General features: G+C 38.5%; 1 protein-coding gene across 4 annotated transcripts in view; it reads left to right on the top strand.

The window, feature by feature from the left end:
- Positions 1-13,815, top strand: part of DCUN1D4 (defective in cullin neddylation 1 domain containing 4) — a 74,892-nt gene extending 61,077 nt beyond the window's left edge. For all 4 annotated transcript variants that reach the window (XM_074951426.1, XM_074951428.1, XM_074951429.1 and 1 more), the window contains 5 exons: positions 3,902-3,993; positions 6,706-6,814; positions 8,983-9,087; positions 9,411-9,513; positions 9,609-13,815. In XM_074951426.1, the coding sequence (XP_074807527.1) occupies positions 3,902-3,993; positions 6,706-6,814; positions 8,983-9,087; positions 9,411-9,513; positions 9,609-9,664 (465 nt within the window). In that variant the 3' untranslated portion in view covers positions 9,665-13,815. The remainder of the gene's footprint in view (positions 1-3,901; positions 3,994-6,705; positions 6,815-8,982; positions 9,088-9,410; positions 9,514-9,608) is intronic.
- Positions 13,816-14,344: the final 529 nt, after the last annotated feature.

Raw genomic sequence — 14,344 nt, 5'->3', positions numbered from 1 at the left:
AGAACTAAAATGTAAAATTGCGGAACTGTTAACTACGGTTTGTAACCTGTCCTTTAAATCAGCTTCAATGACTGGAAGATAGCTAATGTAACGCCAATATTTAAAAAGGGCTGTAGAGGTGATCCCGGCAATTACAGACCAGTAAGTCTAACGTCAGTACCAGGCAAATTAGTTGAAACAATAGTAAAGAATAGAATTGTCAGACACATAGAAGAACATAAATTGTTGGGCAAAAGTCAACATGGTTTCTGTAAAGGGAAATCATGTCTTACTAATCTACTAGAGTTCTTTGAAGGGGTCAACAAACATGTGGACAAGGGGGATCCAGTGGACATAGTGTACTTAGATTTCCAGAAAGCCTTTGACAAGGTCCCTCATCAAAGGCTCTTACGTAAATTAAGTTGTCATGGGATAAGAGGGAAGATCATTTCATGGATTGAGAACTGGTTAAAAGACAGAGAACAAAGGGTAGGAATAAATGGTAAATTTTCAGAATGGAGAGGGGTCACTAGTGGTGTTCCCCAAAGGTCAGTCCTAGGACCAATCCTGTTCAGCTTATTCATAAATGATCTGGAGAAGAGGGTAAACAGGTGGCAACGTTTGCAGATGATACTAAACTGCTTAAGATAGTTAAGACCAAAGCAGACTATGAAGAACTTCAAAAAGATCTCACAAAACTAAGTGATTGGGCAACAAAATGGCAAATGAAATTTAATGTGGATAAATGTAAAGTAATGCACATTGGGAAAAAAAAATCCCAACTACACATACAATATGATGGGGGCTAATTTAGCTGCAACTAATCAGGAAAAAGATCTTGGAGTCATCGTGGATAGTTCTCTGAAGACGTCCATGCAGTGTGCAGCGGCAGTCAAAAAAGCAAACAGGATGTTAGGAATCATTAAAAAAGGGACAGAGAATAAGATGGAGAGTATCTTACTGCCCTTATATAAATCCATGGTATGCCCACATCTTGAATACTGTGTACAGGTGTGGTCTCATCTCAAAAAAGATATACTGGCATTAGAAAAGGTTCAGAGAAGGGCAACTAAAATGTTTAGGGGTTTGGAACGGGTCCCATATGAGGAGAGAATAAAGAAGCTAGGAATTCTCATCTTGGAAAAGAGGAGACTAAGGGGGGATATGATAGAGGTATGTAAAATCATGAGTGGTGTGGAGAAAGTGAATAAGGAAAGGTTATTTACTTGTTCCCATAATATAAGAACTAGGGTCCACCAAATGAAATTAATGGCAGCAGATTTAAAATAAATAAAAGGAAGTTCTTCTTCACACAGCGCACAGTCAACCTGTGTAACTCTTTGCCTGAGGACGTTGTGAAGGCTAAGACTAAAACAGGGTTTAAAAGAGAACTGGATAAATTCATGGAGGTTAAGTCCATTAATGGCTATTAGCCAGGATGGGTAAGGAATGGTGTCCCTAGCCTCTGTTTGTCAGAGGGTGGAGCTGGATGGCAGGAGAGAGATCACTTGATGATTACCTGTTAGGTTCACTCCCTCTGGGGCACCTGGCATTGGTCACTGTTGGTAGACAGGATACTGGGCTGGATGGACCTTTGGTCTGACCGAGTATGGCCATTCTTATGTTCTTAATAACTCACTAAACCCTTGTGGTTCATGGTGAGACTCAACTTTTGAGCTCTTGGGAAAATATTATTGTAATTAGCAACAGAGTTTTTAACTGCATTAATAGCTGCAAGATAAGTGATTGACTAGGTTGCAGGCTTTAATGGCTGATCTTCCTTTCATTCTGTTTCCCAGGGACAGTTGTCCTGCACTTTATCTCAAATGTATCTCAAAAGTGGTGTCTGAGTTCCTGATTTAAATCTCCTGGTATTTTTTCCCTCAAACCTTCTTTCTCACCTGGGGGAATCTAAGCTTCATACCAGAGATCTCAAAAAGGTCTTGAGTTTTTGTTTGGATAGGACTAAGCTATTTAGAATTAGTCTATGTTTTTTGTATCTTTCGACATTTACTCTAGAGAGTTTCATTTTCACTCAGCATCTATGGGTATGCCTACGCTTCAGGCTGGAAGGTCTCAATTTCAGCTCAAAGAGACATACCTGTGGTAGTTCTGATAGAGCTTGTGTACTAAAATTAGAATGTAGCTGGGTCCTGCAGGCGGCAGGAGGGGCTAAATACCTTAGCTCAAAGGGCAGGCATATCCTAAACAGATTAGACTGCGTACTCAGATTTGTTATATGCTACTTAGGGTGACAGTACCTGAAGTTCTTAGTGCTAAGGCAGCAGCAGCTGCAGCCTTGAAATATTTCCATTTTGAAAATCTGTAGGACTGCAAGCTGGCTTTTCATTTAGACATTTACTTGACACTACTCTCTGGATTTGATTTCTAGATTTCATGCATGTTGTAGAAGAACAATTCTGCAATCTTTGTTTAATTAGAATTTACCAGCCCATGTTCCTGTGGACTGTGCTGCATGTTAGACTCCCCCAAGTGGGAGTAAGCAGTGACCACCTTAAAGAAAAATAGTAGATTAGCAGTAACTGTGGTTTTTGAGGATGTTGGCGCTACATAGTTGTGCTACCAGCACACTATCCCCTGTTCCTCAGAGCTCTTCCCTCATGGGACCCTCGGATTAAGTGGAAGGAATTGAGGCAGTTGGGGCCACATGGCCCTTTTATAGCCTTTAGCTCCAAATGTTTCATGTGTGAGGCCATTGGGTTGAGCCAACAGCTGTAGTGTTTAATAAGCTTTCTGAAGTTTTGCAACACTTGGGAGGCACAATCCACAAGTGAGATATACAGAGGCAATGCTCTCTCGAAGAACCATAGTAACTGACAAACTTTATATTCACAGGAGAGCCTTTATGCTGTAATAAATCCTACCTACAGCTAAGTAAAGGAGGGTTTCAATCACCTTAAATTATTTTAAAGTTGGAGTCAAGAGTTGGACCACTCTTTATGTAAATAGTCATTGCTGTTTGTATTACAGCAGAATTTTAGGATATGTCTGCACTACAATAAAAGACTTGTGACACAGCCTCAGCCGGCCCAGATCAGCTGGCTCAGGATGCAGGGCTATAAAGTTGCAGTTTAGACTTTGGGGATCTGGCTGGAGACTGGGCTCTCAGACCTCACTAGATGGGAAGATCTTAGAGCCTGGGCTGCCTAAGCCCAAACATTTACACTGCAGTTTTATAGCCCCGCAGCCCAAGCCAGCTGACCTGGGTTCTGAGACTCAGCACTTCTTGTTTTTTATAGCAGTGTTGTCGTACCCTTTAGGGCCCAGTCATGCTACATGCTGTTCAGGCAGTTCCTGCTCCAAAGTTTAAAGATGTAGTTCAGTAGTCCTCAACCTTTCTGTGGGAATAGCACATTCTTATTCCCAAAAGATTGTGGCGGGCACCAAACACCCCGCTGCCGAAATGCCGCCAAGAAGCGGCAGCAGAAAGAAACTTCGCCGCCAAAATGCCACTGAGAAACGGCAACGCTTCTCGGCGGCATTTCGTCGGGCGGTTCTCCTGCGGCCGCGCTTGGCGGTAGCATTTCGGCGGGGCGGTGTCCTGTGGGCAAGCACAGCTGCCCCAGTGGGCGCCATTGCGCCCGTGGGCACCGTGTTGGGCACCCTGATGTAATCTGATGGGCTTTATACATAGACTTAACAAATTGAAAGGTAGGATAGAAAGGGTAATTTAATACAGAAGTGTTTCTGAATAAATGAGCAGTGTACTCAATTTGTAGAACTTAAAAAAACATTATTTTAATTTTTCAGTAGTAGGAGTTTCAACATCCTGCCTGTTTCACTCGTATTTGAATGGTTCTTCCTCTAAACTGAATAAAAAGATTTGGCAAGCGGTCTAGTAATAACTGTTCAAGAAATCTGTTGTCCCCCTTCATCTTAATATTGTCTCCTTTTTAAATAGGTAGTTATGCTTGTTCTAGCTTGGAAATTGGATGCACAAAACATGGGTTATTTCACATTGCAAGAATGGTTAAAAGGAATGACATCACTGCAGTAAGTGCCTTTTAAAAGGTTATAAGTCCTAATTTTGCTGTGGTAAATGTAATAACGTCAAATAATTTTTTGTCCAAAAAGACGTGTTGGATTAGTGAAGAAAGTCAAAGACTCTGCTCTGGAGAGCTAGACATAAATGTTTATTCTCGACTGTCTACAGCAAGTATGGCTCAACTGCAGACATCTTTAAACCAATGTGTTCTTGCAGTTATGCTGCGCATACTTTGCTGACTAAATACTCATGGCTTAAAATGTCTGCACATTGGGCAAAATGCTCGTGTGAAGAGGGGGGGATTAATATGTTCCAGAGTGAAGGAACAAGTCATCTGTAACCAGGTGCTCTTTTGCCTCATCCCACTCCAAATCAGACTTCAAACTCTTCAAGTCTTAACCAAAATCACCTCTCCTTGAAGTTGCTTTATTCATACAACGCCATATCTCAAACATAGTGACTGTTCTGGATTCTAGTCTGTTCACACAAATTATTCCCACATGCAGTTTAATTGCAAGGATTCTCAGTCACTCCTTGGCATTCTTGGTTCTTTACAATACGTACTTCCAAACGCACTTCTGTAGGAAACCCTCCAGCCAAACTTCCTCCCCAGGCTTTTTTCCTCTTGGGGCTCCTCTTGGCAAGTCTGGTCTATCCCACACCCCAGATATGTCTCTGTCATTTTAGAGTAGACCAGTCTGTTCAAGCCCCAAAGTTTCAGAATCAATGTGGATGTGTTAGGCCACATTGCCAGGCTGTTATAGCATGGCAATGTGGGTTTAACACATCAGTAGCAATAGGCCTCTTCAGTCTCATGAGACCATGCATATGCGCCCCAGAGAGGTAAAGAATTTACTCAATTGGTTTAATGGCAGCAGTGGCTGAAGAGACCCACTCGAGAGAGACAATCACTGATGCATCTGTCACATTTAAAGGTGATATTTTGATCCTTTGGGCTCTGCCTTCTGCGAGCTCTTTTCTCCTTTGCTAAGCCGGACTGCTTCATCTCGTAACTATGAGACCTTTGTTAAGATCTTGTTTCCAAAAGCTGCAGTCCTTAGTGTGATCTTCCCAGTTATCCACATCAATGTCCATTTCTTTGAGGTCTTGCTTGCACACATCCTTGAAACACAATTGTGGGCGTCCTTTGGGTCTTTTTCCAGATGCCAGTTCGCCTTAGAGGATGACGTTTGGGATGTGCTCATCATTCATTTAGCACACATGCCCAAGCCAGTGGAGGTGTCTGTATGTGAGGAGTGTTTGCATGCTGGGTGCTGGTTCGTTTGAGTACCTCAGTGTTGGTGACTCTGTCCATCCAGGAGATTCCAAAGATTCAATAAAGGCAATTCATATGAAAACTTTTGAGCCTCTTTTCCTGATGAGAATGTAAGGTCCATGCCTCGCTCCCATACAATAGTGTGCTGATAACACATGCACAATACACACAGATATGTCTTTGTCTTTGTGTGTTCTGTCAGTTTACTGTCTTGCTCAAGTCTAGATGTTGTTGTGGTGGCTTTTCCAATGCAGATGATGTTGAGTTCTGTTTCAAGTGAACCGTTGACTGCAGTAGTGGACCCCAGGTACGTGAACTTGTTCATCGCTTCAAGTTCATAGTTGTTGATCTTGATGGAGGGTGCTTCTTCAACTGCTTGGCACATTACGTTATTCTTTTTAGGCTTATGGTAAGCCCGAAGTCTTGGCAGCTTTGGAAAAACTGTTCATGAGGTTTTGGAGATAGGCTTTTGGGTGGGTGGTCATTGCTGCATCGTCAGCGAAGAGGAGGTGTTGGATGAGGACCTCCCGAGTCTTGGTTTTTGGTCTGAGTCTTTCAAGATTGAACAGCTTTCCATCAGATCTTGTGTGCAAGTAGATTCCCTCAGTTGGGAAGCCCAAAGCTTGTTTCAGTAGCAAGGAGAAGATGATTCCCAAACAGAGTTTGGGCAAATACACAACCTTGCTTGACCCCACTATGAATTTGGAAAGTCTCGGAGAATAAGCCATCGTATTGGACTGTGCCATACATGTTTTCATGGAAGAAGTGAATCATGGTTAAGAGCTTGGGGGTGGGGACATCCAACCTTTTCTAGAAGCGCAAATAGTCTGCTTCTACTGACAAAGTCAAAAGCCTTTGCGAGATCGATGAAGGCTTTGTAAAGGGGCCTTTTTTTTCCTCTGCATTTCTCTTGTAGTTGTCTCAGTGAGAAGATCATATCAATAATAGACTTTTTGGCTCTCAAGCCACACTGTGTTTCAGGATAGATTTTGTCTATAAATAACTGTCAAATAACTGCAATGTTGTGATAGTAGTCAAAGCCTTGTAAGGACAGGAAAATTGCAGTGGTGTAACTTAAATCAGTTTTTATATTGGTGCAAATCCTGTGTAGATGCTTTTACTTCAATTTGAGTGGCTTACTTAGGTTTAACTTAAACCTGCTCCCAATCAAATTAAACTTAAAACTCCTACTCTTAAACCAAAATAAGAGTATCCATACAGGGGTTTGCACCAGTTTAAATAAATCAATTTCCATTCACACCTTAGGTTAAACTCGTGCAATGTTCTTGTGTAGATAAGCCCACTGATGTGTATTTAACTTTCATGGAGGATGCATATAGATGTGGGGGAATGAAAACAAAGCTAAGTATATTTGGGATATCTTTTTCTAAAAGTTCAGATGAAAATCTAGTGTTGGATTATAAATAGCTTCTCTTTTTTGTAGATGTGATGCAACAGAGAAACTGAGAAATTCCTTGGATTACTTGAGATCCTTATTAAATGAGCCTACAAATTTTAAGCTAATTTATAGATATGCATTTGATTTTGCACGGGTGAGTAGTCCAGGACTCAGTCTGACTTTTATTATTGTTGCTTTCTGTGGGTTCACTTTCACATACAACAGCTACAAGTTTGGGACTAGTTATTCTCAGGATGCCAGTTAAGACTGCTTCCAACGCACACAAATGTTCACTCTTTAAAATTGATTTTGTGTGTTTCCAGATACTGTGTATGCCAAATATCAACATTGCAGAGGGGGAAAAAAGGGGGGAGGAAGGATAGTCCAGTGGCTAGTATTCATTTTGGATGCAGTAGATCACAGGTTCAATCCCCTGCTTCACTAAAGACTTTCCTGTGTGATCTTGGACAAGTCAACTGGGCCCTGATTCTATGCCTATTGAAGTAAATGGCAGTTTCCATTGACTTCAATCACACAGGATCAGTGTCTTGGTCTCTATGCCTTAGTTCCCCATCTGTAAAATAGGAATAGTACAGTAGAACCCCATTTAACTGAGCCTCTGTTATCTGGCTTTCCATATTAATCGAACCACCAGCTGCCTGGGGCTGACAGTGGGGGTCTCAGGCTGTCAGCTTAGATTTCACCAACCAGTTATCAAGTGAACTCCTCAGACACTATAACAGCCTTAACAAGGAGTCTCAGACAGTCCCTTTGGGAACTCTGATCTAGCTCAACATCTAGGGGAGCATACCTTTGTGATAGATGATCCCTTACACCAAGAATCACAGCAATATTCAGGTCACTCCCAGTCCCAAAGGACCAGGTACTTACACCAGGTCAATTGCACCTTAGATATCACACCAAAGACAATGCTTGTAACCAATCCTATAATGACTATATAAAAAATTCTGAAATAGGAAAAGGAAACAAGAGAGTTATTTACAAGTTAAAGCAGGTAAACATATATACACAAATGAGTTACAGTCTTAAGTTTCAAAAAGTAATAGAAGCTTCTATAATAAGCAGGCTCTATATGTCCTTTAGGGCTAACCCAGGCTCAGCAGCTGAGGATCTCTTGCTTATACCTGGAAACACTTTGCCATCCCAGAGTCCAAGCAGCATATAGATAATCAGTTACTTCTTGTTAGGGGTTTTATTCTCTTCTTCTCATATCCTCTGAGCTGCAAACTCAGCTGATGGAAGGAGTCCACTTGCATTACTCATCTTCACAGGGAGGACAGCAGGACAACAAAAGTCTTTTGTCCTCTTGTTGATGGTATGTAGGGAAATTCCAGTTGCAGTGTCCCACAATAGATCGTATGATATTGAGGGAACTTTCCTTTTGGGGAGGTGTAACATCTTCTCTTGAAGATCAGCCCTTCATGCTAATTAATGTCTCTCTCCTGTCTGGTGATTTAGAGAGTCACAGGAGCTCACAATGTAACTGTTCAAATTTTGCTTTACAATATGGGATACAGATGTTATAAGTAAGATTAATGCATGTAGAACTCAGAAGCATCCAATAAAATCTAAACACTAAATACATTCTTAGATTTCTAATACTTGTTTTAATAATACTAACAAACAGGTGAGCCAGACTTATTCCAGCTATGTATTTGTCAGTGTTCAGTTGAGACATGGGGACCATGACGAAGCTACAGGCGAAGACCAGGTCTTCCAGAAAATGTTGAAAACTTGCAGTAATGACCACTCATAGAATTACCCAACTTGTCAACATTATAAATATCAAAATATCAAAGAGAGGTGACCTAAGCAACTGCAATAACAGGAAAGGTGTTAACCTTGTTTGTCACTGAAAGAAGTGTTTCTGCAATATCATCTTAAGCAGTATAAAGGAGGTGAATGAAGCAAAGCTAAGGCAAGAGCAGGCTGAATTTCCACCCAGAAGACCATGTGTTGACCAGATTTTCACTCTTTAAGTGGCTGCTGCTTCCTGAAAGTTCTGAAATTGTACCCCAAGAGTGGCTGCTTCATCTACAGTAGGGATCCTTGAACTACAGTTAGTATGAAAAGTAACTGGTCTTTCTATAGCATGGCCAATTGCTGTAAAGAAACATAAAGTTTTCATTGGGAAGTCTTACTTTGTTGTATATGTTAAAACAATACAGCGCTTAATATACAGGTTGCCTGCAATTTAGCAGTAGTTTTCATGATGTGCCAAGAGTGAACAGTGATTTAACTACTGGTGCAAATGAGAAATATTGAGATACCATTTTAACTTTGTTTCTTCCCTTCCAACAGGAAAAGGACCAGCGCAGCCTAGACATAAATACTGCCAAGTGTATGTTAGGACTTCTCTTGGGAAAAACATGGCCTCTTTTTCCAGTATTCCACCAGTTCCTAGAGGTACACAACAAAGTTTCAGTTTGAAACAGATTTACGTTTTACTTGGTTTTTCTCTGAAATATTAATATTTGAATGATGATAGTACTAGTAGACGACTGAATTATGACTCGGTGCTTATTTTCAAAGTTGTCATTTTGTAAATTCATAACTCTTAAAATGCAGCGTCCAAGCCCTAAAACTACACTTTCCATTGGTTTAGAGCTTCAGTCATTATCCTGTGTTGCATTTGAGTTCTATTAAAAACCTGCAAATTTGAAGTGATTTTTTTTCACATTGTAAACCCCAATGTTGTTTTAGTAACTTACACTTCTTATCTTAAGCAGCAATCAAAATACAAAGTTATCAACAAGGACCAATGGTGTAATGTGCTAGAATTCAGCAGAACAATTAACCTTGACCTCAGTAATTATGATGAAGATGGAGCATGTAAGTATTTCTTCGGTTTTCTCCATATGCCCCTACTCCTGCAGCCCCTCTTCCAAGATTTATGTAAAATACAATTATTTGATATCTCTCTACAGGGCCAGTGTTGTTGGATGAATTTGTGGAGTGGTATAAGGGGAAACAGATGACATAGGAGTTTACTATGCACAGCCGCTCAAGAGTCACTGTTACTACAGTTGTCAACCATTAGCCATAAACTGCTGTTTGTATCAAAGCGCATGCTGCTTTTCTTGCACTGTATCCCTTTTGCAGGGAACTTTTGGTGTTTGCTATTTAACAGGCCAGCTATGCTTGCTGTGTAGCATTGTTCTCTTTGAAGGCTGCTTTGCATTTTGTATTTACACTACAGATTGGTGAGCTTGCCAGCATCCTCACTGTGATTATGTGTATATTGCTGTCTAAATTTTGTATATGTGTATAAAAAAGCTTCACCTAGGGATTATTTCTGGAGAAATGTATTGTAAAAATAATGTTGTGGCATATTTCTAGTCACCTTCAATGAACATGTAACTTCTAGTTTTTGTTTTTCATTTGGTCTCAAATGTAGCATTTCAGAAAACAAAATTAAGACTGTTTGAACATAGTTATCATGAGGAGGAACTGTTGGCAGTTCTAATTTTACTGTTTAAGATGCCAATTTTTGAGACAAGGAGAGGTGCATTATGATTTTCTTCACAGGCATATGTCAAACATCACTTTTGTTTAGTAAGAAGTATTGATGTCTTTTTTATTATTAATATTATTAAAATTGTAATAGCTGTACATGCCACAGATGATTTCCACTTGGAGAAGAAAGTACTGGCTTTTTAATGTCAAAACTGCAGTAGTTTGAATATAGGTACAAGTGAACAAATTAAAGTACCTTTTAAAAATGGGTTTTAGACTTTTGTAAATTGCCTTTGGCATATTCCTTTTATTTTTGGTGTACCAAGACTGTTCAAACTATGTTGCTACAAAGTAAAATTTAAACTTTTTATCTAAAGTTAGTGTTTAGTTGGGGAATTAAGGCTCATTATTCTCAGCCAACAGTTAAACCTATGTTTAGTTTTTGTTTGTAACTTTAGTTAGTCTTTCCCATGCTATAATTTTGTGTTTCTAAGTAAAAAATATATTGAATAGTGAAAGCTTAAGTACTTTCATGCTAGGGATTGGATTTTCCTGGCCAAATGTCCATTGCAGGCAATGGGTATATTAAACACCAGCATTAAAAATTTAAATATACAATACCGTTAGTAAGGGCCACTTCTTAATTTCATGAATTTGATTATTTGTATAGGAAAGTTTTAGCCATTTATTTGAGGAAAATGAGTGACTGGGATGTGTTTTAAGTTCTGTATTTTGTCATGTCATCTTTGACTTCCGTTTCATAAAATAACATCAGTATTAATTTTTTTTAAATAGATTGTCATAGTTTCTGGTGCTATTAAACTTATTTTGGTTCCAAAGATTTGTGAAAATGGTCCCAAAATGGTATATTTTAACAAAATCAGCCACTGAATATTTTGGAATAAAGCAGTAACATTACTTTGCTGCAGAAATATTTTTAAAGGTATTAGCAGTTTTGAAACCTTTCTAGGTTGTGATCCAAAAAAAGTACCTTACGTTGAATGTGAAATGTTCAGCTGTACTGAAAGCCCTATTCTGCTCTTACTAAAGTCGCTGATACAACTCCTGTTTACTTCAGTGTGTGCAGAATTAAGCCTAGTTGACCAAAAGCATGCTAATCTTGCAGCTCTGGACCAGAGTCACAGTTGCTTTGCTATTAGTGGTCATTTTGTGTTTAAACTTGTTTTTTCCGTAATTCAACCACCTGAGACAAAAGTTACATATGTATATCCAGTATATGCACATATACTGCCTTCCCCCACCATGTTTTGTCATGGGATTAAAAACAAACAGAAATCTTAAATTTCATAGTGACAAAGCATACATAATTGTTACCTGTTTGTATGCTGTTACGTTATAACATGACTTACATGTTTGATGCCAGTTTGCACAAGTCAGTAATTAAATGGTGTGTGGTATTTAATGTTTACAATAAGTCTCTTATTAAAACACTTGTGTTTTAATAAGACTTCTAATGTAAATGTATATATTGCAGTGAGTATAGCCATAAGGAAAATATCTGTGGAGCTACTGGTTTAGTTCTTTTAAAAAGTAAACTTGGAAGCAATATAGCTTGTAAAATTAGGCTAAATAGTGGTTGCTAAAAAACTAGGTAAAATACTATAAGTGTTCTTACATGTTAGGCTAGTTACAATTCCAGACAAGTTTTTAGCACAGTGGCACTGTTAAAATACAAGATTTGTTGCATAATGAATTTTATATGTCATGAATAATCTGGCTTCCAATAATGGAGGCAGAAGCCAAAGAAACTTGTAATCATTATTATAGATATAACTGTCATAATCAGGGTCAACAGAAATCTGTTCAGATCACTCAGATGTTTTTTTGCAGATTTTACTGTGTTTAACAGAATCTAAAATTTAATTAATCCCCCCCCCCCACACACACACACACACACTTTTTATGGATACTTGTGCTGGGTAAGTTGATAATATACTGCTCTTATTTGCTTTGCATACAGTCCATGGGGAGCAGAGCCCAAGGAACTGGTTATTGTGAAACAGGTTAATAGTGACTGAAAATACATACCTTTTCATCTGCTTCCAGTTGCCTATACGAGTCTCTTAAATCAAACCACTAACATAGCTGCAGATAATTTTCACTTCTGTTGGCATTTACAGTGTAGAGGCCAAAAAAAGGAATGGACCCAAGACTGAACTAAGCCTATCCTTGTTGACTAGTTAATGTATGGAAACTTGCACTCCTGTTGCTTGAGCTGTATTTGGTCTGTGGATAAACAGAGGACTTCATTCTTCATGCCTTTTGGTGATAAATCTCAAAAGCACTACCTTTTTTTTTTTTTTTAAACAGTGGGAACTCCCTAAACAGTTCACTTTGCTTTTTGTTATGTACACTTTTCTTTAAATGTAATGAAATGACTGGCACTTCAGTTTATTCCTTTTTTGGCAGGAGAAGATGCACAAAATTTGCCAACTTCTTGGCCTTGAAGCTAAATCTGAGACATAGGTCATTATGGCAAAGTGTTGCAAGTTCTGTACATGTTTTTCTGATGTAAAATAATTTGTGTAGTTGCGGTTTAATGATTTGTGTGTTAACTTTGTTTGGTATTAAAGAGAAATGAGGCAGTGAGTTGGTTAGTGAGGAAATTAGTACCCAGATACTACAGTATTTGGCACCCTATAAATACTTAAGATTGATAGATGATGGGCTTTGTGAGAGTTCCTTATTTAATAGATTTTAAGGATAATATTAATTACAGGAAAACTTAACAATATCAGATTTACACATATGATTCCTTCTATCGCCAAATAGACTAAAACAATCTAATACTAACAGATGGGAACTTGCTCCATTTAATCCTATGTATTACCTTTATTGCCTAGTCTAGATCAACCTACCCTTTTCTTTCTTTAAGGAAGTCTATTCAAGAAAGTGGCAGCTCCAGTTTTCAGTCTAAACAACCTATTTTAATGTTTTTTAAACTACAGTACAAATTTGGAATGAATGCATGTAGTGTATTTTAACCCTTTAATCATTAAGTTTTTGACTTCTTTTTATAGAGAACTGTAGTTTCCTGTTACATCACATACTCATTGTTTCATTATTTCATCACAAGATGTGCCTAGTGCAATCAGTTAGTGAGACCTGGCATGGGGTACTGACTTAATGTTCTGCAGCCTTGTTTTTGGAGGGGTAGAAGTATACCTCAATTTTGCTAGGATTTTTCCAGATTTCTGTTGGCCCTTGGTCACAAGCCTAACAAATTGTTAAATACTCTTTGAAGTTTATACAGACAGCTTTAAAAGTTAGCTTGTGCCCCTCATTTTAATTATAACTGCTAAAATACCTCTTATAAGCCTTATACTTTCTCCTTTCATATTGTTGTATAAGTGTATAGAATCTATTCACCAACTAAACTGTAGGTTGTCTGTAAATGAGACCAAAATGTGGGTTGATTTTGTGTTATCACAAAATAGTTTCTACTGATATTGCTGTTACAGGAACAGCAGTTAACCTATAACTGTGAATGCTTTTATGTCTTAGGTATTTGCATCTTATATGAGGTGTGCTAAAGTCCTGTGATTCACAACCTGACTAAAGAACTGTTATGCCACCTTACCTGAGTTCAGCTGATTGGTTTTTAGGTTTTGCTGGAGTTAATGTAAAATGATATCCCACAAATAAACGGTATTTGTGTTGGTTTCAGAAACTGACTTCAGATTTTTCTGTGGCTCATGTTTCAAATATACAGTCATCTGAACTTGCCACACAAGGTGTTGGTCTAGAACTGCTACTTAAATTCATCTTAGCTGAGTTTAATTTCTGTTTACAACACCGATTTAAGATGCATTTATGCCTATCTAATTCAGAGTTCTTTCTCTTCTGATTCATTAAATTGGGTTAAACTTCAGTGTTTAGGCTTAGTAGCAGTGCAGAGCGTTTCTGTGCTGAAAATCCCAGTATATTTTGCTAAAGTGCATTTGTGCAATCTTATTATTTTTAATACTGTTAATATAAAGGCAAATCTATTTAAAAAGAACTTGCTAGGATATACTGTATGCTTCAAAAGATATGTAAGGGGCTAGTGTAATGCGAAAGGTTTTTTTTATGCAGAGACAATTTCTCCAAGCTCATCTGTTCAAGAGGAACTGCACAGTGAGTATCTTTATAAACTGGTCATTTCTTAAATCACACATTATTCAGGGAAAGTCCATAAATTATTTTA

This window comes from Natator depressus, chromosome 4 (genome assembly GCF_965152275.1).
Source record: "Natator depressus isolate rNatDep1 chromosome 4, rNatDep2.hap1, whole genome shotgun sequence".
Classification (NCBI taxonomy): Eukaryota; Metazoa; Chordata; order Testudines; family Cheloniidae; genus Natator; species Natator depressus.
The sequence above is the reverse complement of the archived record's forward strand: the minus strand, read 5'-3'. Positions and strand labels throughout refer to the sequence as shown.